This window comes from Pelophylax lessonae, assembly GCF_965119305.1.
Source record: "Pelophylax lessonae genome assembly, chromosome: 1".
Taxonomy (NCBI): Eukaryota; Metazoa; Chordata; class Amphibia; order Anura; family Ranidae; genus Pelophylax; species Pelophylax lessonae.
In genome coordinates this window covers 616,447,022-616,472,597 of record NC_138768.1, presented here as the reverse complement: position 1 = coordinate 616,472,597, position 25,576 = coordinate 616,447,022, and the positions used below count along the sequence as shown (strand labels likewise).

General features: G+C 41.8%; 1 protein-coding gene across 1 annotated transcript in view; it reads right to left on the bottom strand.

Moving 5' to 3' along the window:
* Positions 1-7,374: 7,374 nt before the first annotated feature.
* LARP7 (La ribonucleoprotein 7, transcriptional regulator) overlaps positions 7,375-25,576 on the bottom strand; it is a 49,599-nt gene continuing 31,397 nt past the window's right edge. Inside the window, exons 8-12 of the mRNA XM_082275438.1 lie at positions 14,270-14,415; positions 13,582-13,682; positions 12,582-12,741; positions 10,879-10,970; positions 7,375-7,540 (exon numbers count right to left, since the gene is read on the bottom strand). Of these exons, the coding sequence (XP_082131564.1) occupies positions 7,460-7,540; positions 10,879-10,970; positions 12,582-12,741; positions 13,582-13,682; positions 14,270-14,415 (580 nt within the window). The 3' untranslated portion in view covers positions 7,375-7,459. The remainder of the gene's footprint in view (positions 7,541-10,878; positions 10,971-12,581; positions 12,742-13,581; positions 13,683-14,269; positions 14,416-25,576) is intronic.

Sequence of the window (25,576 nt, the reverse complement as noted above, 5' to 3'; positions counted from 1 at the left end):
TTGGTAGGGTCACTTCCTGTCCCCTTCTCTTTTCTACAATTTATACTCGGGTACTCTGATGGGCTGGAGACAGGTACTCTGATGGGCTGCAGATAGGTATTTGGGTACTCAAATGGGCTGCAGATAGGCACTCTGGGCTGGAGACAGGTACTCAGGTATTCTGATGGTCTTCAGATAGGTACTCTGGGCTGGAGACAGGTACTCAGATGGGCTGCAGACAAGTACTCGGGTACTCTGATGGCCTGCAAATAGGTACTCAGGTATTCTGATAGGCTGGAGATAGGTACTCAGGTATTCTGGGCTGGAAACAGGTACTCGAGTACTCCGATGGGCTGCAGATCTGCAGATAGGTACTCGGGTACTCTGATGAGCCGGAGACAAGTACTCTGATGGGCTGGAGACAGATACTCGGGTACTCTGATGGCCTGCAAATTGGTACTCAGGCTGCAGATAGGTACTCAGGTACTCTGATGGGCTGGAGACAGGTACTGGTGTACTCCGATGGGCTGGAAATAGGTACTCGGGTTACTCTGATGAGCTGCAAATAGGTACTCGGGTACTCCGATGGGCTGGTAACAGGTACTCTTTATTACTGGGAAATCTGTGTGTTTTATTGTTACCTGTAAGTGGTAACTAGCTTGTCCCGCAATCTCCTCCTCACACATGGGTCAGTGTGTGAGGAGAAGAATTTGGTTACCTCAGTTTGTTGACATTTGGGACCGGCTGTAATTGGACACAGCCGGTCATGTGGTAAAGAGCCAATTTCATGGCTCTTTACTCTGATTAAGGATGGGCTGTGTCAGAGTAACACACCTCATACCAGATTGCCGAGCACAAAGACAGTTGTACAGAGCCATTTTCATTGCTATAGGGTACACTCGTAAGGGAGGAGGAGCCGAAAGCACCACAGCGGGACCCCAGGAGAGGAAAGACTGTGCAAAGTAATATACTATGTTTTATAATTTAATACAAAAAAATAAAGCTTTAAAATCACTTTAATTTAATCACTTTAATTTGGTATTAAACCCAAACTAAAAATGAAATATGTTGCAGCTTACCAGTCGTTGCGGTGGCTGCATTGACTTTCTTTTTTTAGACTTTTTTTACCTGGTCACCTGGCCAGTAATACAGCTCCTGTGTGCCCCACTCTAGCTGAAGGAGCAACAGAAACACCTTTGGCCCAGCAGCATTTTCAGTCTGGAAGCAGGGTGGTGTTATATGCACTAGAAAATTGAAGCCACGGCCCAGCTAACAATTTAATTAGTTACAGCCACAGGTTTTTTTTTTTTTTCCCTCTTTTGGGATAAACGTTTTACATAAATAAAAACCAGTCATTGTAAGAACCCCTAACAGTGTTAAATGGTTTGTCTCATCCCTCCAACTGCCACAGTATAACTGCAGAAGACCAGCTTGTCCTGTTGTAAAACAACAGACTTACTGGCTGGATCACTAGGAGAAAACAAAAGACGAATGCAGTCGTCACATTTAAGAATCAGTAAGCTGCAATATAATAAATATTTGCTCTTGGGTTTAATACAGCTTTACCTCTCTTAGGCAGGGGAGGACTAAGCCAAGGGGGAAAATTGCCCCCTGGGCCGCTCTGATGCCCCATAAAAAGGCTGCACCCCTTCTGCTACAGACATGCCTAAAGGAATACTGGTGAAGAGAATTAAACAACTCCTGCTGCTGACCTACTTAGTGCGGGTTGAAGACAAGAAAAGAGCGCAGGCCTCCCCCAAAGCATGGATGGTGTAAACTGTGTTTGAGCAGAGGCCGGTTTAATGCCCCACTGGAGAATCTCCTCCCCCAGCCAGCCCCAACCAAGCTGTCCCAGCTCCCCCCAACTGCCCCCTGCTGGCCAGGTCAGGAACCGGGATTGAGCCTGTGAATAGAGAGTACCGGGAGCAGAGCTTCAGCCTGGAATGAGGGTCAGGAGGAGGAAAGGAAGAGGGGCAGAGCCGCTGCACCATGGGCCTCCGATTTGTACTTGCCCCCTGGGCTGAAAGTTGGCAGTCTGCCCCTGCTCTTAGGCCAGTCATACACAGTTCGAATCTCAGCTGGTTCAACAGGAACCAGCCGAGATTCAAACGGTGTATGGGCTGGCTCAATGTACCAAGTTGATCGATTAACTTGGGTAAAACCAGCCTGTTGGATTTTCTTGCTGCTATTGTCATTAGCAATAATAACAGTCTTCCCCCAGCAGGGATTGCTTCCCCTGGCTGCCCCTGCTGGGATTAGACAATGGCCCAGCAGGAGGGAATTCCGTATCAACATGGTCTGTGCTGATGAGGGAATGAAGGAAATTTCTCTCATGCAATCCATGCTTGCAGGAAAGCAATTCGCTCGGTGTATGGCCAACCTTATACACAATAGATAACTTTCTTTCAGAGAGCAGAAATGACCTATAAACCAATGCAAATAGTCCCTTTAAAATGTCTACTACTATCTGGAAAGCATACTCTTCAGAGAATTCAAATTGTATTGACAGGGTAGTCCTAATCTAAGTGAGTGAATCTATAGTAAATGTAAGTGTTCCTTTTAAGATGTGGTAAAATGCAGCAGAAGAAACAAAATCATTTGTTTTGATGACCCTGAATTCTCCATCAAATGCATTTCCTCGTTGTCAGGATGTAATTAGATCTCTTTAAAAAGCATTAAAACATGTTATCCAGTGCAATTTGTATTTGAGTTCCACTTGTTCATTACAGAGCCTAATGGTGAAACGTTCTTTGCTGTTGCTTGCTTGAGGAGCGGATGTGATTAATAATGCACTCTGTTTATATTTTGGTATTGGACAAAGCAGTGATGGAGAAGAGGAGATGTTCTGTGCTAACAGCAGAGCTAGAAAACTGTGTTAAAGAGCACCTGCCACACAGCAATGTTTATGCTGAAGAAAAGGTGACAGAATACAGGCACCACTTAGGGAACATTAGCTGCTAAATTATGATACTATTAGAATCATCTGCCTGCTCCAGAGCATAAAGATTGCCATTTTGAGCAGTGTTTCTCAACCTTTTGCAGAGTGTGCTCCATTAGCTTCCTATCTGACTGCAAAATGTTAGGCTCTGGTCCAGTTACATGGTTCCACAGCTCTCACTCCCCCGTGTCTGAGTGGCACCTGCAGAGGAAGAGGAGGGAGCGCTGACAATGGCTGGGACATGGGAGTCTATGAGTGACATCACCGTTCTAAAATTCTCAGGTAAAATAATAAAAATGAAAAGCAGAAGAGGATGACTTATCACTCTAATCTTCTCAGCCAGGTCAAACTGGTGCTTTTTACCTGTTAACAGCGCTCATTTTTGTGGCTCTCAGCTCATTTAAAAAGACCTCATCAGGTCAGTAAATATTAAGAAATGGCAGCTTTGTGCCGAGTCCTGTCATTATGTAAAAGGTCAGATGAAGGGACCACAGCGTAAGGGGGGAGCAGGGGTTTGGAGCGCACAAGCATCTGAAGACAATGAAGGAGGCTGTTATGAAAACATGCACTGTAGGTGAAATACGAGGAAGTGGACAGCAAGAGGCTTACCTATCTAGTATTTGTATAGTGTATGTAAGAAATATACAAATATGTAAAATACTGCCTGCCTTGCCTACTTTTTTTTTTTTATATAAATGAGCCCTTTATGCACGGGCCTCTTGTTACAAAATGTTACCTATCAATTCCATAGATTTTTTTGTTTTTTTTCAAAACCGGTGAATTGTATTTTCAGAAGCTTTACACATACTAAACTTTGTTGTTATACTTTACTCCATAAAGAGGTCCTAGCACTGTTTTACCACCAGGATGGAACATTATTGTTCAGGTCTGTCGAGTGGTAAGGCATGGTATTACAGTTAATTTTGGACAATGTGAACAGAGTGAAGCTAAATCCTGGGTAGATAAAACACCAGTTAAATGTAGTTGTTATGTATTCATAAAAAAAAATGAAATTAGTTGAAAGCCTGGCACACACTAATACTTTTTTTGCTGTTCAACCCAGCGGTTTGAAAAAAAAAAATAAAAATGGTAAGCTCCGCTCAGAACCGCTGAACTGATGTGTTAAAAACTGAGTCCGCTTCTAACATCTGGAACACAGTACTGTATACTGTATGTAGCTGAAGCTAAATACAGTTTATACAGTGGGCGCACATGTTAGTGAAGGAGAGCGTTTGTTTGGGCCAGCTTGGCCCATATTAACTATTTAAAGTGAAAGTAAACCTGGACATCATCTTTCACTGCAAATTTAGTGGCTTGTCTGGCATCTATAAACTTCTTATATAAGCCAGATATAAAAGCTCTGTAGTCATAAATACATTATTACATATATATTTTTTAAATGCAAGCAGCGCAAGTACTGACTTGGTATCATCCTCTTGCAGTCCCTGTACAACAGAGCTCAGTGAGGGTAAGATAGAAGGGGCTCATAATGGGGTGTGGAAGGATGATAAGAGAAGGCAAGGGGACAGATGAGGTCATAAGTGAGCTGTGTTAGACTTCAAATTGATCCTAGTGTCACTTCGGAGGCTTAAATCTTGGCTGTACACAGGGGCCTTGAGGCCTCTCCAAAAGAGATTAAGCTCCCCTCCATTTAAAACTGCATAACCTTTAATGCCTATTAGGGCTCTGGCATTTGATTGACAGGAGACAAAGCTTAGTAGGGAGCAAGTCTAAACCGGAAACCCAGGGAGAAGCTGAGAGCCTGTGTACAGTAAGAGTGACACAGTGATTCATTTGAAGTCCAACAAAGAACTTGCAGGCACCATAAGCTGCTTGCACTTCAGCAGTATTGTTATGCGAAGAACATTTCAGGGCAGGTACAGTAGGGCTGGGAAGTTCTAAAACTATAAAGCTCCAGTGCACATGTGCTGACATGAAAAATTCTGACTGGAAGAGATGGAGCAGGAACAATGATGGCTCATCTGCTCTTTAATAGTTCTTATCCACTGCCAGAGTTAACATCTGGAGCAAACAACTTCACACTTTTAAGCATTTAGCAAGTCCAGGAATGCAAATGGAACAGCATTCCACAGACAGTCATCTACTAAAAATCTAGCTATATTAAATATACATTAAAAAATTATAGCATGTTTCAGACAGAAACCCGTAAGAGACTTCTGTCTGAAATGCATAAGAGCGTTTTAATGTATATTTGATAAAACAAAAGCTATATAGTATAGAGCAAGGTTTCTCAACTCCAGTCCTCAGGGCACACCAACAGGTCAGATTTTAAGTATTACCTTGGGGAGATGCAGACTAGAATACTGCAATCACTGAGCAGCAAATTATATCACCTGTGATGTATTTCAGTTTTCTTGCAAACCTGGCCTGTTAGTTTGCCATGAGGACCGTAGTCCGAAGGAGAAAGTGGATTTATGTTGCTCCTACATTGTTCAGTCACTAGACTGGGGGCGTGTTCGTTGCACCAAGCTGTGGTGTCAATGAGGTCTAGGAGCTTTTTGTGTGGTCTGGCAGGGGTGCTTGGACAAGAAGACTAGTCAAACACAATTTCAAATGGTTTTGCACATCAAAAACAGTTCATATAAATGGATATATTCAATTGCAATTTTACTTTTTCGGAATAGAGCTCACCTTTAAACCTTTTTTCAGCACAAAAAGTGGCATTACTTACAATCATTATGATATGTCCCCTGTGCTGGTGGTTGTGCTTTTGTTGAAACCTTCTGTGTTCCGATGCCTCCCCCACCCCCACTCCCATAATTTTCCTGTGCACTGGAGGTTAATAGAGCCGAGGGACCTACCATATGCACTCATCAAGAGTGCCAACTATGCCTGCCTTTTCCATCCCTTCCCCCATTCATGGATGCTGTACTATAGCTTCCATGAACGAAATGCAAATTTATGAATGGAGGATGGACGGATAGATTAAAGATCTGCTTCCTCCATTCATAAATAGTTTTCATTAATGGACGCTATAGTACAGAATGGGGGAGGAGAGCGGAAAAGGGCCAGCATGGTCGGTACTCTCAATGAGTGCATATGACAGGGCCCTTGGCTTTACTAACCTCTGCCGTGCCAGAGGAGTATTGCGTTCTTTATTATATACACACACACACATACACACACAGAGTAATTATACATCCATATCAAGATGTATCAGCACTGTGAACGCAAAGTCTGGGTTTTTCTAAAAGTACTAAGTGCAAATCTGGCAATTTTTTACTCATCTGACAATTTTTTTTTTTTTTAAGTTCATTGCTGCTTTCAGCATATATACTTTACAGTGGTAACATACAAGAGCAGAAACTGCCAGCGTTTAACAGTAAACCAAGCACTGCTGGCATTCTGATGATTGCATATATTGTGTAGGTTCACTTTCCTAGCAGGCTGTAAAATGTAAAAGGCGGTTCCCCACAAGACTTAAAAATAAGGATTTTTATTTTCTTTAAAACAAAACAAAATATATCCTTTGTCTGTCAGGTTCACATAGAATTCACAATCCTGTCTGTATTAAACATACCTGTAGGATAGTCTGTTAATAACGATTGTATGTTAGATTATGTGACAGCGGCTGTTGTGGGGGAGGGAACCCCCCCACCCGCTGTCACGGTAAGAGGAACACGTGCTGGTAAATAGTACATCCTGAACACAGGTGTAACATCCAACGTGTTCTAAAAAGGTGAACTTATCCTTTAAGCAATTTGATCACACTGAAAAAAAACTACATAGCCAAGTGGATGCTGTTATTGTATGCAGTAACTGCAACATAGTCATTGGTAGTCATCTGGAGTTCTATGATGACTAAATTGATTAGTAACCCTTCTTTATTTTATATGCTGAACACTTACAACGGAATATATAGCATCTGGGGTGTTCCTTAGCATCTAGAAGCTTTAGCATGCTGCCCCCTTTCCTTTTCTACTATCTAATCGTGTGATAGATAACAAAAAGTTATGGGCCTGGATGCACAGTGTGGTTGGGTTCATGGACTTTACACAGAATATTTTGAACAAAAATTAAATGCACCTACAGGTCTGCATTTTACTGCCAATTGTAGCTTGATTTTGGATTATTCAAGACATGTGCCATTTAATTCAAAGTGAGTCAGAGAAATCTATGTTCTGATAATACCCAATTCTGAAAATACCAGCTACCTGGCTGTCATTGATCTCACTACTTCCTGGATCACCAACCCCAAACTTATCCATGAGGTCAATAAATAAAAAAGCAATATGGGATCAGTAAGTCAGGCAACTAGCATTTTCAGAAGGTGAGGTCAGCAGTGGCAGCTTCCACGTATCCATTTCTTATCTATATTTTCAGCAAGCTCATTCGCTCCGGAGGAAACACCCAGAAAGAGATGCTGTATTTACCTCCAATACCATTTCTAAAATACACTTTTTTTTTCAAAAAATCCAACAGGAGAACGTCTATTCACAAACTGTAACTTGAAATGTGTTTGCATGTTGAAAAAATTATAAAATGTAAAAAAAAACAGTCTACATGTCACACTTCTGTGTTTCAGGGTTCATCCCAGAATCTGATGTGTTTGCAAGCCTCTTGGGTTTTAACAAGGCGGATTTTCTCAGCTTTCGCAACCAACTGTAAACAAAAAAACAAATGGGAGAAAGAAATTAGAATGCAACTTTCCTGGATTTCCAATCTTTTCCTCAAAAGGGAACTTATCATAACATGAATACGTGGGCGGTCCCGCCTACTTGTAAATTAAGCTTTTATCTTTGTAAATGAAGCTTTTATCTTTGTCCTTCCTGACTAAGAACAATGATGTGTAGCATCAGGTATCCCAATACCTAATATGCGCATTCTCGCTCCAGGTCACGGAGTTACCAAGTACAGAATGACGCATAAGAACAAAAGCCCCAGAGCAAAGCCTGAAAAATTAAAATGAAACCATTTACCCCAAATTGTTCCCATTTGCTGTGTGTAGGAATATTTGTGCTGTTAAATGTGGACTTGTGAACAAATTGAAATGCCTAAGCAAATTTTGCAACTTTGACATGCGTTAGTAAAACTGAACATATTGTCATAACCTCTTAGTGTATCCAGGTGGATTATATCTTTTTCAGGACGAATTGGGCTTTCTTTTAGTGGTAAATGGTAACGGATATCTCCAGATTTTTTTTTGTTTTAATATCAAAAAGGAATATTGGCCCGAAATTGTAAAAAATAAAACATTTTTTTTTTTTAATTAGCTGTAAATTTCTTGCAATTATCATAATTTACCACCGAAGAACCACCCAAAATCAATTCTCCTGCTCCTGATGATTGCAGAAATACCACATATATGTATTTTAGTTGTTGCTTGTATCTGTAGTACAGCCCAGAAATAATGGTGCATTTTTTTTATCCTGCTCGTTCTTCTGGGGAACCGAAGCCGACCCTGAATACTTGGTTGAGCGGCTCTCCTAAAGAGAGACCCCCCAGGGACAGAGGAGGAAGGAGCCTGAGGCCACACATCCTCCCCCTAGACTATAGGGCAAGCTCAAGGACTCACACCCTCAATCTTATTGAGAAGAAAACACACACAAAAGTGAAAGGTGACAAAACGTGGGAGAAAAATGGTGCACTGGCCGGATGACTGACCAACTGTGATAGCCAATCAGAGGCTATCATAGCGATCAGGTGGCTCGGGAAACAGTCCTGGGTTCCGATTGTTAGTACGAGACTCGGCTCTGTGCTGGAAGTGCGCGGTGTGGCCTGCTCCCAGCATAAAGGGAGATACGCATATATGCGGCCCCAAGGAAAAAAGCCCACCTACGTATGTGTGCGGTTAAATAACAAACATGTTATACTTACCTGCTCTGTGCAATGGTTTTGCATAGAGCAGTTCCGATCCTTCTCTTCCCAGGTACCCCGCCAGCGCTCCGGGCCCCTCCCTCCTGCTGAGTGCCCCTATAGCAAGCGTCTTGCTATGGGGGCACCTGAGCAGGCTCGCTTCCAACCGCCGCTTGGTGTGACTTGACACGTGGAGCGTGGCATGCACCCACCTGCGTCTCTCCTCATTGGCTCACTGGTTTTAATTGTCAGTAGCGGGAGCCAATGGCTCCCACTGCTGTCTCAGCCAGAGAGGAGGAACAGACCTGGGAAGAGCCGCTGCTCTTGTGCAATCCATCACTGGATTGAGATGGGGCTGCTGTACACAGGTTTTTTTTTACCTGCATGCACAGAATAGTAAAAAAGAAAAACTCAATCTACATAAAGTGAGGTGGAGAGAGGAATCCTCTCCACAGATCACTGGCTGCAAATAAATGTTTTCCATGGTGGATGTTCAACAGAAGTCAATCTAATTGATCGAAAGGTAGGGGACACACAAATTGAAATATGGCCAGTCCCTGCGGAGCTGGTTGAATTTTAATCCATCTGTGTATACTGCTTCATTTGACTGGGCTCAGCTGTTTAATCATTTAAGGACCAGGCCTATTTCTCACACTTGTTCCCCTAAAAAAATAAGAAAACCGTAAAGTAAGCCCATTTTTTTTTCTCTATAATGTGAATGATAATGTTACGCTGAGTAAATTGATACCCAACATGTCATGCTTTAAAATTGCACACGCTCGTGGAATGGCGACAATTTTTGGTACTTACAAATCTCCATAGGCGAAGTTTTAAAAAATGTACAGGTTACCCGTTTAGAGTTACAGGAGAGGGTCTAGTGCTAGAATTATTGGTCCTACTCCAACGATCGGGGGGATACCGCACATGTGTGAATTGAACACCGTTTACATATGTGGGCGAGACTTGCGCATGCGTTCGCTTCTGCGCGTGAGCTCGGAGGGGCCGGGCACTTTTAATTTTTTTTTATTATTTATTTTACTTTTTATATTTTTACACTGTCCCTTTCAAAACATTTTTTTGGATCATTTTTATTTCTTTTACAAGGAATGTAAACATTCCTTGTAATAGAAATAAGCAGGACGGGGCCTTTTTAATGTGAAATCTGGGGTCAAAAAAGACCTCAGATCTCACATTTACACTTAAAAAAAGAAGTAGGCCCTTTAGGGCCGGAAGGTGGTAGGGACGTTGCTCTGGCCCTCCAATGGCATAGAGTCGAGTGGGGGCCATCTTGTCCTCACTCGACTTCCTGCCCATCCACACAGAGGATCAGATCATTTTCCCGGCTATCGACGGCTCCAGTAAGCAGGGAAAATGACTAGGAAGCGGGAGAAGGTGGCACCTCTCCCACTGCCCATAAAAGTGATTCCGTAGCAATCTGCTGCCGTAACCCCAGTATTGAACGTCAAAGTAGCGACAAAAAAATGGTGGGCGGTCTGGAATTGGTTAAGTATGGACATCAGAAATTTCAAACACTACTCAGATGTCGTTTTGTGTGTCACTGACTAAACCTGTTAAAGCAAGACAATCAGCATAAGAGCCAGGCAACTAGCATTTTGACAAAGAAATGTCAACAAAGCCAGCCATTGACTGTTTAAATCTCAGCTATTTCCTGCTGAAACAGCTGAGATTCGAACCATGTATAGGCAGGCTGAATGTACCAATGTTGATCAAATCAATCAACCTGGGTACAACCAGCCTACTGGATTTTACATGTGATTATTGCAAATGCCATTATAGCCACTAGCAATAATAACTGTCTTCTCATTGGCGGGGATGGCTTCAAGCAGCTGCAGGAAAAAAACTTGCTCCATCTATGGCCAGCCTAAGAGTACATGATTCTCGCATGACAATAAAAAACGGATTCTTCAGTAACTTTCACTATTTATTTTGAACATGTTGACAAACACTGTATTGAATAAAAAAAATAAAAAAAACTATTATCAGTATTTTAGTTTGGAGGTACTGGGAATGCACAACACCTCATAGAATAGTTGATCATAATTCCTCGGCTTGACAGAACACATTACAAACAAATTACAAGTCCTAAGAAAGATATTATCAAAAAAAAAAAAAATAAAATTCACCTTTTCAGTCCCCCGCTTCTTTTCACGAGGTCTGTTCAGTTTAGCCTGCCGGTCCACTAAGATCTTTTGCCAATATCGCTGCTCACCGTCTCCTAAAGGGAAATAAAAGATTGTGGAATTTACCAGTGCCCATTGATTTGGTTTAGGGTGGAAATCAATGAGAGCTCCAGCTAGGATTGAATCCCCAAGAAAATTAACATAATAATATAAATGTCTGTGCAATTTTAAGTACAAGTAACTTCCCCCAATAAAGAAAGCATTGACTAAAAGTACACTGTGACTTGTGGCTACTATATTGGCTAGAACCCAAGAGAAGCAGACATGCTCTGAGACCAGATTTACTTCATGGCAGAAGCCAAAATTCTTTCTGGAAATCTGTAGTAATTTGCATTAAAAGGATAAGTTCATCATTTTGAGCATGTTACACCAATATTTACGGTGTAACATGCTCCTGCCCCCCTTTCCTGTGACAGCGGGCAAGGATCCTCTCCCCACGCCCGATGTCCCATTTCAAAATTGGTGCGGTTGTGTGGGGCTGTGCCGCATAGCTGCATCCTACGTTCACAGCAATCTGTTAATGAAGAAACTACAAGTCCCCTCTCCCACTGTGGCAGACAAACTTGCAGTTTTCAATGAACTGCAAGAGCACTTATGAGCACCTTTTTAGTTCATTCACACTTCCCCCAGCTTTGTAACTGAAAGCCCGCAGAGGTACGGGTACAAAGCTGTAGGAGGTGTCCACAGGAGCCTGACATTGCACATATGATCGACTAATTGCGGGTGCAATGCAGACTCCTCTGAAAAAAATATTAAATTCTCTTTTTTTCCTGCAAACGTATGTGCATTTATATGTTTTAAAAGTGATTGGAAACCGTCTTTTTTTTTTTTAAATAACAAACATGCCTATTCTTACGTGCCCTGTGCAATGGTTTTACATGGAGCAGCCCTGATCCTCTTCTTCTGGGGTCCCCCGCCGGCGCTCCAGGCCCCTCCTCTTTATCGGGTGCCCCCACGGAAAGCCGCTTTCCAGATGGGCACCTGTGCGGGGTCGCACCAGAGTCCCGCTGCTGTGTCCAAATCACAGCTTTTGATTGACAGCAGCATGAGCCAATGACAGTGCAGCAAAGGGTTTCACACCTCAATGCATAAAATGCATTGAGGTGAAAAACCTCAAGGCTTTACAACCACTTTAAGCTGGCCATACATGGATCGATATTCACCCAGTTCAGCAGGGCCCGGCTGAATTTTGCTCCATGTATGGCTCCTGTGGTTGTGCAGATCGATCAAATTCTGTACAACTGCCCTGTTGGATTTTCTGCACTCTATCAGAGCTGCAGCCTGCAACACTGATCAGTGTATTTTGACGGTGGGGAAGTCTCCCTTCTGTCAGAGTACAATAGCTTAGCAGGGAGGATTCCCCATCCACCTTGAATGTAAAAAAATTAGGTTCGTTTTTTTTTTGTTTAACCAACCAATTGAAAGAAAAAAAAAACACGTTCCATCGATTGCCTGCCTTAGCCTTTGAAGGAAAAAAACAAAAAAAAAACAAAACTTACATAGAACTGTACAAGGTTGTATCTGAAATGTAGATGGGATCTACTGTATAACCCATTTCTCTGCTTTTGTTTCATGCAGTCTATACCCTGCTGTACTATTAACATACTGCTCAGCAGGTGACTGATCGCCTTTAACTATTTCCTTACCAGTGAGGATTTGAACCTTCCAATTGTGCTTGCTCTGCAGCTCAGAGCGTGCTTTCAGAACAGCTTGAGCATCTTCAGGAGTCTTAAATCGAGCATGACACTCCGTATCCCCCTCCAGCATATCTACATATACCACTTCAGACACTGCAGATAATACCTCCTGGAAAAAAAAAAGAAAAAAAAGAAGAATGGTGAAAATGATATTTTTTCACAGTGTTCTATAAAAAAAGCAATGTAAATGACCGCTGGATGTCTTCACCATTACAAAAAGTTAGGCAGGCCATAGACCATTTGATTTTCTTTCCTGCAAATCACTTAATTCCTCCATAAACACAGTCAGTGTTGATGGAAGAATTCCTCCCACTGAGCTATTGTGTTCTGCTGGAGGGGGCTGCCATTGCTGCTAGGAGAAGACAATGATTATTGCTAGAGGCTATAGCCACTGGCAATCACATGCTAGAAATCTGACATGCTGGTTGTACCAAAGTCGATCAATGGATGGATTTGGGTACAATCCACCTTCCCAGAGATGGATTCGAACCATCTGTGGCCAGCTTTACTCTCCAAAACACAGGAGTCTTGCAATTAAAATCAACTCCGAGGTAAAGACTACCGACAGAGTGGTTCCGGTATTTTTGTCTAATTTCCAGAGTTCAGCTTTACTCACACTATTGCTGGTGGTTGCCGGTGTGGGAATCTCACCTGTTCCAGCACCGGCAACCACCCTCAGCCCAAACGCACTGCTGTTTAAAAATGCGTGGAGCTGCCATTCAGTCTTAACGGCACCCACACGCATCTAAAAGCTCTTTCACAAAACGCTGAAGCATGTTTGCAGGTGCGTGAACCACAGGTAATTCGCATGGTGCATGATTTCCTGGCTGCTACATTTTAAAAATGGCGCAAGAACCCTTTTCCTGCATGAGACACAGGCAGAGCAGCCCATTCAAATAAATGGGCTTCCGTGACCGCGCAAACACGGGCCGCAGTTTTATTTGCTTACCTTAACATATTTACGAACCGGCAGAGGATCTGAGCAGGTGATCTTCACAATAACGCCACATACAAACTGAGGTCCCAGATTTTCATTTTTTGCACTATTTTCTGTTGGATAAATGAAAATATAATGTGATGGGACCAAGCACAGAAACAGAAAGTTAACAGTTGTTATTGGAACAACTGTAAAATGAATTCACTGATGAGTGCAATAACTAGTGTGTTTTTTTTAAAGCTAAAGTGTAGGCAAAAATAGGGGACGCCAATTAAAACAAGTATTACAGAATATGTTACAAATCCTTAAATGCATTTTTAAATGGTACTTCAATCTGTTGTCACATTCTCCATCTGTAATATCCCACAAAGCAGCATACATAGTGGGAAAGGAATAAATCACTGCATAGCAGAGGTTTCCATCTAACACTGGGAATATGCTGATGTGAGGAGCAATGGCAGGGTGATTGCAACAGTGAGCTGCTGCTTCTCCACTAATCGGCTACAGGTTGGAACAGCCTTTGACCAAGGTGTTGTGTTTTAGTCGTGCTGAAAAAAAAGGTATATACAGGACCTGGTTTTACTGTTTGGTAGGGGTGCACAGATCACAGGACTTACTATGAAAAATGTTTTAGCAAGTAAGGCAGTTCACATGTATGTGTTGTGTACTGTTGCACCATAAATGCTTCGGGTCAGTCTACCTTTCCTATCAGGGTTTTGCCCAGTCGGCTCAGTTTCCATCTCTCCTGTAGAAGAATGGCTTATTTCATTTAGTGACTTCTTGAGGGACACCATGCTGGCTCTCTGAAGTGACAGGTATTCAGCCTTGAGGTCCAACCATTCCTTCCTAAACAAACAAAAGGCATTGGTTTACTTAGGTCTGTGAAAGCTTACACAGAAATTGAGCTCTTACAAAATGATTGCATTTGAGTGCAACACAAAACTGATGTTACATATCACCAAAGAAAAAGTTACTAACATTTTAGCACAATTCCTAAGCACATGTACAAAGCCTACTTATACTACCATCTTAGGTCTGGATTCACACAAGCAGCTGCGAACAGCCACTGGTGATTGGTGGCAGGACACAGGACGCAGTGTTGAAGCACATATTCTGATGCAGCGCATTCTTTATTTTTTGTTAGAACTATAATGAAGTGTCACATGTGACATTTTATTGCGTTCCACTCATCACAGCTGTGTTGGGATGCAGCACTTTGCGTGCAACCTGCTGCACTGCATAAAAACTGCATGCAGTACTTTTGCTGGCACACACCACAGCAGCACAGTGGTATGAACTGACCCCACAGGAAACAAGGCAATGATCTTGTCTTTGTGTTGGGACTGTGCTGGGCAATACTTCTCAGTGCATCCCAATGCAAATAGTATGACTGGGCCCATGGATTAACAAATTGCACTATGGTACCTTTATCCCTTCTTTACTAAGTTGCATTGTAATATGATATTGTGTAATCCACAAACAAATGTAAAACTATTATAAAATAAACCTGTCTTGAGTGGCAGCTATTGATGTCTGGAAAATGCAAGCTGCCCAGCTGTCACTGGCTTTTATATAATACTGAAAGGCACTGACCTGAAACAAGCATGCAGCCAGTGAAATCAGAATAACTTACTGTTATACAGCTGGCCAGAAAAGGTAATGGCTGTATGCACCCAAAATCAAGCAAATACCAATGTTTTCATGCCGATTTTACATTTATTTCTACAGCAAACTGTAATCCTCAAACTGTGTGTGCATTAGGCCTTCGAGGCATTTTTATGCCTCTGAATGAAGCAGGTGTCCATGCACATTGTGGCTTCGGGATCTAGAATTTAGAGCAGTGTTCGGGGGCAAAAAAAGCCTCAAACCTGCATTTGGAGAGCAGCTTACTGGCATAAAAAAACAAACAAACAAAAAAAAAAAAACAACATTCTAGCTAGGGATGCACCGGTTCCATTTTTTGAGGCCCAGTACCGATACTTTCTCAAGTACTCGCTGATACCAATTATCGATATCTATTTTTAGTGTCAGCTGTGACAGCTTTTTTAAGGGCTCGTTCACACCATACATGCATGAAAACTGATGGGAAAAACGCACAGATGTTACTTTGCAGGGACATCCATTTTTGTGTGTGTTCCAGAGAGCTTTTACAGCCTGTTCACATATGTGCTGGCTGGCCGCAGCGCAATATGAAAAAGAGTCCTGTGTGATTTCAGCCCGGTTCTGGTGCGATTTCCATTCTCACACTACAATTCACATTGGACCTGCAGCTGAACCGGGCTTTGAAAATCGCACTGCAAACCAGCCCACACATAGGTGAACAGGGTTGAAGGTATTGGTTTTAGTACTTGCATAAAGGCTTCATATCAGCACCGATATCTGTGCAACACTAGTGCAAACTCATGATATAATAGGACTACAAAATATGCTTTAGCAAGTCTAGAAAAACAAATGCATGTAGGACGGCACAGTGGTGTAGTGGTTAGCACTTTAACCTAGCAGCAAGAGGGTCGCTGGTTCGAATCCCAACCACGACACTACCTGCCTGGAGTTTGCATGTTCTCCCTGTGCCTGCGTGGGCTTCCTCCGGGCACTCCGGTTTCCTCCCACACTCCAAAGACATGCTGGTAGGTTAATTGGATCCTGTATAAAAATTGGCCTTACTATATGTATGTATGTGTGTTAGGGACCTTAGATTGTAAGCTCCTTGAGGGCAGGGACTGATTTAAATGTGCAATGTATATGTAAAGCGCTGCGTAAATTGACAGCGCTATACAAGTACCTGAAATAATAATAAGACAAAACACCAAGTGCAAGCTCTAATTCTTGACATATTAACCACTTGCCGACCGCCGCAAGTAGATATACTGCGGCGGTCAGCCCCTCACAGGCAAAGTGACGTAAATATACGTCACTAGCCTGTGAGGCTCTGGGGAGCGAGCGAGCGCGCGCCTCCGGCGGCGCGGTCACGGACCCCCCGCGCGTTTGACCGGCGGACCCGATGTCCGCCGCTCACTCTGCGATCGGCGGGGGAGAGGGAGAAAGTCAGGCAGCTTGTGTAAACAAGCTGCCTGTCATTCTCCCCTGTGTAGATACACCGATCATACGGTTCTACTATGTAGGACCGTTGATCAGTGTAACTACAGCTCAACAGTTAGAATCACACCCCTAGGGACACACACAGCCCCTCCCTCTCAAAGTTAACCCCTTCACTGCCAGTGTATTTTTACAGTAACAGTGCATATATATAGCACTGATTACTGTAGAAATGTCACTGGTAACCCCAAAAGTGTAAAAAATGTCAGTCAAGGGTCCGATCTGTCTGCCGCAATGTCGCAGTCCCGCAAAAAAAAATCGCAGATCGCCGCCATTACGCGTTAAAAAGAAAAACAACAAAAATGACAAAAATCTTTCCCTTTGTTAGTAAATGCAATAACTTTTGTGCAAACCAATCAAAATACGCTTTTTGCGATTTTTTTTTACCAAACATAGGCAGCATAAAACAAATTGGCCGAAAATGTTAAAAAATTTTGATTTTTACTTTTTTTTTGGGGGAATTTCATATAAAAAAATGTGAAAAATATTGTTATTTTTGCAAAATTGACGCTCTTTTTTTGTTTATAGCGCGTGATCCAAAAATTCGTTTAGGTACAGCGTCGCACAACCGCGCAATTGTCCGTAAAGTCACGCAGTGCCGAATCGCAAAATACCCCCTGGTCAGGAAGGGGGTAAAATCTTCCGGGGCTTAAGTGGTTAAAATCTGACTGCACAATCTCCCTACTAACAACTACATGGTGTTGGATCTAAATTGGATGTTTTGTACTCCCAAGTTGGCAAATCCAAAAGAAACTGCTGAATCAGTCTGCAACATGTTTGGCTGACTTAAAGTATAACTACAGGCAAAACTATTAATTTTGGATAGAGTAAAGGAGGGTCCTAAACCCTGTTTATTGTTTGCAATCTGTGTCCCATTGGGGAGCTTTCCCTTCACTTCCTTTCCCATAGCCAAACAATAGGTGAGAGGAAATCCCTGCAAATTAAGGGAATCTCTTGGGGACCTCAAGGCCACCAAAACTAGTGTCTCCATTGAAAGATTTCTCCTCCATTACTTTTCTGGAGATAACCCAAAATTTGAGATTTTCTTTGGAAAGGGTGTGTTTGAGAGGGTGAATGTCCCTAATAGGGGCACAGACAGCAATAAAAACTGACAAGTGTTTTAATCCCTCTGCCCTCTCTTGGAAAAAAAAGAAAAAGAAAAAAGGTTTGCCTTAAAGCGGAGTTCCGGGCACAAAAAAGATTTTTTTTTTTTGTGCCCCTCCGCTAGGTATGCCTCACCTGAAAAGGAATTGGATAGTTATTTTTTTTTTTTTGTTTACTCACCTTTTTATTGAAGATCGTAAATACTCACCTATGACAGCTTCCTCCTCCAGCGCCGAGGCTCACCCCGTCACTTCCTGCCTCGCGATGATTCCTGGGAGCTAAACGTCATAGCTCCCAGGAATCAATGCGCCGCACCGGCCCCGCTCGTCATTTCCGGGCGACGCCGCATTCCCCTGCTAAACAGCTTCTGGGCATGCCCAGAAGCTGTTTAGGAATGCGGCGCCGCACCGGAAGTGACGAGAGGGGCCGGTGCAGTGCATTCTGGGACACGAAGACGCGGAAGAAGACAGAGAAGAGGACCGCGCCGGCTTCAGCTGCCCACAACCGAGATGGAAACGCTGTGGAAGAAAATTTCTAAGTAAGTATTTCTTCTTACAGGTAAGTGCGAACCGGGACAGATCAGAGGCTAGCCATTGTGGAATGTGCTAGCCCTGACTGTCCCGGGGGTATGTTCAGAAAAAAATCGTTTCTCTGCCCGGAACTCCGCTTTAAGTTGTACTAAAAGGCATTTTTTTGGCAGAGTGGAGAGGGATTAGAACACCTGCCATTCTTTTGTTGTGGTCTGTGCCTCCATTAGGGACATTCACCCTCTAAATTTGCCCTGTTTACAGTTTCCTTTGAAGGTAAAAGAAAATTCCCTAATGTTTCCCAGATTTCCTCTTACCTCCTTGTTCTGTCCTTGGGACAGGAAGTGAAGAAAATTAAATTTTAAAAAAATCAACTATGTCTGGTGGAAAGCAGAGTGGAGAGGAATTAGAACACTTGTCAGGTATATTGCTGTCTGTCTGTGTCCCTATTACGGAGATTCGCCCTCTTTATTTGTGCGGTTTGCCATAATTACCAAACTAAAAGATATCCCAAATTTTGTGTAGTCCCCAGAACAGGAACAGATGAAAAAAGTCTTTCAATGGGGACACTAGTTCTGGTGACTCTGGTGACAACCAGGGATGCCCTCTCTTTTGAAGGCTTTCCTCTCATTTCCTGGTTTGGATATGGGACAAGAAGCAAAAGGAGATCTTGACAATATGACACAGATAACAAAAAATGACAGGGGTTATAACCATCCTTTACTCTATTTAAAAAAAAAAAAAAAAAAAAGTTTTGCCTTTAGTTCTACTTTCAGACTGCCTATAGTTAGGTTGGTTTCTCCTTTTAGCACATTTTTTTTTTTTTTTTTTAATCATACACATGGTTAATGGAATTTGACCTTTTCTACAGGAAAGGGAGACAATCGCCAATTAGTTGCAGAGATATTACACACAAATTATGAAAACCAGGAAGCGTATGCCTGTAAAGATGATACATCTCTAAGATGAATTTCAGTGGATCATCACCATGAGTTTCAGTTATCCTAAACACCCATGACATCCATGCTAAGCTAAAAATATAATTTACTTTAGACTTCCTCCATGGTGACCCTATAACTTCCTGTCACATTAATTTGATTGACACTGTTCCTGACAATGATGTTCTAAGGAAACACTTACTGATTCCTGTGCATAACAGCTCCAGGGTTTTCACAGAAATAGTAGGGGAAAAAAAGAAGTGTCATTTAAATCACCTTAGAATTCAATTAAATGTCTAAATAGAACTAGACAGGCAATGGCTTTTTGGTGGCTGGGTGAGAGGTAGGCAAATTTGCACCTAAATAGGTATTCGAAAACAATCTTGATTAGCATTCCAGGAAAGCCTGCTTTGCTAGTAGCCTGCTGGTAGGAGGGGAGATATCAGAATGTACATGTTTGAGGATTATCTTTTATTGAAATACCGATATTGTGTACATGATGAGCCCAAGTTTTGAATAATGGAACAGACTTCGAACTTAAAAAAGGTTTTTGTTGCAGTTTGAGACTCCACTATGGAATTTTGCCCCACACTTGATATTAGTGCAAAAACACGAAGTAACTGGGGAAAGAAGGCAGAAAAAACAAAAACTGACAGAGATTCTAACCTTTTACTGCTCCGTTATACAGTTTTGGGTTTTATGCCCCTGGAGAGATATCCCAACACTTCCTGCCTCTCTGACCTCCTGTCACCAAGACAAAGATGTGAAGGAAATGCTTTCCAATGGGATCACTGGCAGCAATAAAAACCCATCATATTCTAAGCCACATGTGTCAAACACAAGGCCCAAAGGCCGATTCAGGCCCTCCAGGCCATTTCATGTGGCCCCTTACACCCAGGCCTTTTTTCAGGCAGAATCCCTAATCCCTACATTCTGTATGTAGCGCACCCCCCAACCCTGCTTACTGTACACAGCACACCCCTGAAATCTGCATTTTGTGAATAGGGCACCCCTGAATTTGCACTTTGTACGTAGCGAACCCCTGAACTCTGGGGTAGGGTGTGGTTGAGTTTTTGCACCTATTCTCTGGGAAAAAAAAGCGGTGGATAAATTTATATAGTCTTATAGATACAGCCGGCCCTTTGAGGGCAACTATAATGCTGATGCGGCCCACGGTGAAATAGAGTTTGACACCCCTGCTCTAAGCCTTTCTCCACTCCAACATGATTAGCAAAATCAGTCACAAGTTACAATATTGATAAAATTCATGCGGGCTATAAACTCAGTCCGTATAGGATTCATCCCAGGCAGATCCACAAATATAAATATTCGTAGACTTTTTACTAATTTACAAATTACTAACACCTCCAGCATTTCCAGCTATAGTGGCCTTAGACACACAAGACATTCAATTCTATAGAATGGCCCTAATTATTTCAAATACTGTGTAAATCTGGATTTGGTGCCATGGGTCCAAATCCTATACATTCAGCCCCTAACACAACTCTGGGTTAACGATTTCATCTGGGATTCCTTTCCTATAAAAGGAAAACCTTAAACAGGGACGCCCCTTTTCCATTCTCAGTTCGCTCTTGAGATAGAAGCACTAGTGTAGCTCTTTGGAACTTCACAGTTACTGAAATGTGTCTGGAAAGGTGCTTTGGAGGGAGGAACAAGTCTCTCTATGCCCAGATAATATGTTGCTGTACTTGACAAACCTTCACCACACTTTGAATAAATATATTACATGCTGTATGAGATGTTAATGGGTTTAAGAAGAATTGTTCCAAACTGTACATATTTCCAAAGGATTCAGATCTTCCCTTTACTATGCCATCTGATTTTTCCCTTTACGTCACAATTTCAAATACCCAGGGATTGATATCCAACTACCTTTCCCTAAACATGCTGACAAACCTGCTCCTGGGTATTATAACTTTCAAAACCAAAGTTACAACATGGTTAAAGACCCCTCTGAGGAAGAATCAATTTATTTAAAAAAAAATGTTTTTACCTAAAATATTGTATATTGTGTCTAAATTCCCCAACTTATGTAAAAAAAAAAAAGAAAAAAAAAAGAAACAAGGTTTAGGACATTGATTCCACCCATTCTACATTTCTTAGGCACCCCCTAAAACTCCCAGACTATAGTCTTTACAACTCCATACCTCTGAAAATGATTGAGCTTTACCTACAATTCTACTATCATGCTACCCAACTGATTTATATCCACTGGTGGCTCTTCCTTCCATATCTCTACTTATTAGATGCAAGCAATCTATAGGTGTACATTGCCCTCAGCTGAATGACTAATATTTTAGGCTGGGTTCACACTTGTGCAATGCAGGAACCAGTGCGATTCCTGTGCGGGTTCCCACATCGCACCCGATTTGCCGGCAGTTTACACAGACATCTGCGAACCACTGCAGGTGTCAATGTAAAATTAATGACACCCCCAGATCGGTTCGCAAGTGCGAACTGTGAAATGGTGCAGGAATCGTATTGCATAGGTGTGACCACCCATGCGATCCGATGCAAGTGTGGACCAAAAAAAGGGTCCTGTGCCATTTTGGTGCAAATGCGATTTTAGCTATACAGTTTGCGTTGCACAGACATCGCATGTGATCTGCACAGCAATGCGATGCCTGTCTGTGTAAACCCAGCCTTAAAATGTATCACTGAAAATCTATAACCAATGTGTGTCCTTACTGCCTAACTCGGAACAAAATACTTCTCCAAACTAAGCCATCTGGTTCAATCCTACATTTCCACACTTATTCTTTTCCTTATGGTCTGCTGTAGCCACAGCAGCACAGAAAATATATCTATCAACTCTACTCACAATGCTCCTTCAAAACCTTCCCTGTGCTACAACATGAATTATGTATCACGAAAGTCTGTTATTTCGGATACCTTCAACTCAGACATGCAGCCTAAACCCAACTAGGGACTCAGGTGTACAACTCCTAACTAGAAAGTACTTTACTTCAATTAGTTTATACCAATCTAATTTCCACTTACTATGATACTCTCCTCAGAGGCAAATCTCTCAAAATCTCTAAACTACAAAACCAGTGGCAAAAAGTTATTCCAGAAATTTCAGATGAAAGTTGCAAGGAATTCTTTAACTTGGGGGGGGGGGGGGGATTCTAAGTATTCTCTGCAAGAAAAAATATACACAGAATGATCCTTTTAAACACTTGATGAGCAGTGACGTACATTGCTGGACTTCAAGTGGCTATAGCGTGATAATGCCTGCAAGTATAATTTAAAATTGTTTTTAAGTCCCGCCACCTTCGCTGGCTCTCCCATCCTACTGGGGGACCCGAGCAGCCAGCCAGCGCTTTTGCCAGCTGATCAGAGGCAAACAGAGACAGGAGCAGCTCTGATCACCTTGATTAGATAGGAAACTGGAAGCGATGTGCATACATCCCTTCTAGTCTCCCTGGATGTAAACAGCGCCATTTTTAAGTAGGCAAAGCATCTGAACACACTGATCTTGGTGTGATCAAATTCCTTCAAGGGCAGAGGAGGGATCTAGGGTCTAACAGACCCCAGATCTCTCCATAAAAGTACCTGTTACTGCCGACTGCTATCACAGGGGATATTTATATTCCCTATGACAACAATAAAAGTGATTAAAAAAAATAAAATGAAAGCGATAGTGTAAATAAAATAAATAATTAAAAAAAAATTAGCGCGCGCAAATGCAAACACATTAGTCTCGCACACAAACAGCGATCGCCCCACACATGTGAGGTATTACCGTGAACATCAGATCAAGAGCAGTAATTCTATCACGAGACCTCCTTTGTAAATCCAAAGTGGTAACGGCTTTTAAATCGTCGGCTATGGATAGTAAAATTTACATTGTCGCCGTTGCTCTTTTAAAGTGTGACGTTTGGTATCTATTTACTTGGCATAACATTATGTAACTGCGTGACATAAAAAATAGCAACACCCCTTAATTTATTCTCTAGAGACTCTGCTTTCTTTATATATATATATATATATATATATATATTTTTTTTTTTTTTTTAATGTTTTGGGGGTTCTAAATTTTCTAGCCAAAAATACTGATTGTTATTACATGCAAACAAAGTGTAAGAAAAGGCCTAGAGCTAAAGTGGTTAATAAAAGTATTACTATAGGCAAAACTTTCATAGTTTTGGATAGAGAGATTGTTTAGAACACCTGTCAGTTTTTATTGCTGTCTGTGTCCCCGCTAGTGAGATTCACCCTCTCTATTTGTCCTGTTTACCATCATTGAAAATGAAAGTAAAAGAAAATCTCAAATGTATCCAGAAAAGAAAAAAGAAGAGGGAAAATCTCCCAAGGTCTGTTCTAAAATGTAATCGGACCCGTGAAAATTCCGGACCCTCGTCACTTCCGGTGATGCTATGTCACCACCAGCTGGTGCGAGTCCCGGTGCGCATGCACACAAGACATTTTCCAGGTCCGATGAAATTTAAGACTTAGCGAACAGCTGACTGAGAGGAGGCGGGGCTGAGGCACCCGGGTATGTGCGGTCCACCAACTCCACTTCCGGGTCTATGCGTTCCAGACATAGATCTTTTTTTTGTTGTTTTCCTTTCTATCATTCCACACATTTACACACATTCCCTTTACTTCAATGGAACGGGAAGGCGGACACTTTTTTTTTTTAGCACATACCAACACACTGTGCAGGGGTCCAGAAGCACTGCATTTCCCATGATGCATTTCCTTTTTCTGCTTAATATAAATACTAATTATGATTACGATGAATATTAAACATTTTATTATTTCTCTCAATGTGTGTAAGGGAATGTGTGTAAATGTGTGGAATGATAGAAAAGAAAACAAAAAAAAAAGATCTATGTCTGGAACGCATATACCCGGAAGTGGAGTTGGTGGACCGCACATACCCAGTGCCTTCCTTCCTTATAACCCTTCCTTACTCGATCCAAAATGGGGGGGAAAAAAAGTTTTGCCTATAGTTCTACCTTAAAGAAACAATGATTTACCAAAAGTTATCTATGTATAAATCAACATACAAAGCCAGAGGCTGTCCTCTGAAATTTGACAAGATTTGGGATGAATGGCTAGGTATCAATGATACCTGTGATGAACCTACCACGTAAAATGGTGACTCAGATTTTTTAATTCAACTATACTCCTACCAAGCACAAATGTAAGTTGATAAAAAAAATAAAATAAAAAGCAGATAAACGCGATAACTTTTACAAATGTTATCATACACGTAATACATCAACACATGGAGAACACTTGTTCTCCTGTTTATTGTTTACCTTATTTTCTGTTTAATTTGATTTCTTGGTAACCAGTTGGTTGCTATGTGCTACGTAATTCAACAATTATGTGCCCTACAACCCAATGCTTTTGTATCAACATCCTACACCTTTTGTATTGTGCTCATTCTTAACAGACACTGTAATGATACTCCATGTATTATTGTATACATTTAAATAAAAAATAAATTAATTAAAAGAAAAATCTATTTGATGGCTCAAGGAATGTCGTTCAAAAGTACTTCAAAATTTTGTTTGTTTTTGACAAATCGATTGAACGACTGGACTTGAAAAAAAAAAGAACGAAAGCACATACAAATGGTAGAAATTCAATAATTCCCATTATTATTATACAGGATTTATATAGCACCACCAGTTCGCTTTACAACATAAAGGGAGACAATACAGCAACAGTACAATTCAATACAAGAGGGTGATGAGGGCCCTGCTCCTGCGAGCTTACAATCGAATAGCCCATACTGCTCCTTTGAATTTTCATTACTGCAGTCAAAAACAAACGTGGCTTGACCCCACTAATGACTATAAAACTAATATATGTTCTTAAAAAGAGAAAATTTCCAACAAAATTCTACTAGCTTAGCCAGCTTAAGAATTTACGCACAATAACTAATTCATGCCCAATTCCCTGCAAAGCAAGCAGAGAATCCAGAAAGTTATGCAAACAGATGCTAGCAGACAGGTAGAACTCACAAGATGAAAGGAGATTTTTCAAGCAAAGGGATATTGGACTGTCAAAAATAACTACTGTATGCATTGCGATTACATTGCTGACATTATAAAATAAAGTGTATGTTGTGAGTGCGACTATACATCTCTGTTAAAGCGACTTCCAAGGATGCAATATACTAAATGAAAAAAGGGAAATGTCTGTTGACTGGGAGCCTAAAGCCGGCCATAGACTGTTCAAATCTCAGCTGGTTCAGCAGAAACCGGCCCAGATTCGAACCATGTATGTATGGGAAGGCTGAATGTACCCAAGCTGATCGATTGATCGACTTGGGTACAACCAGCCTGTTGGATTTTACATGCG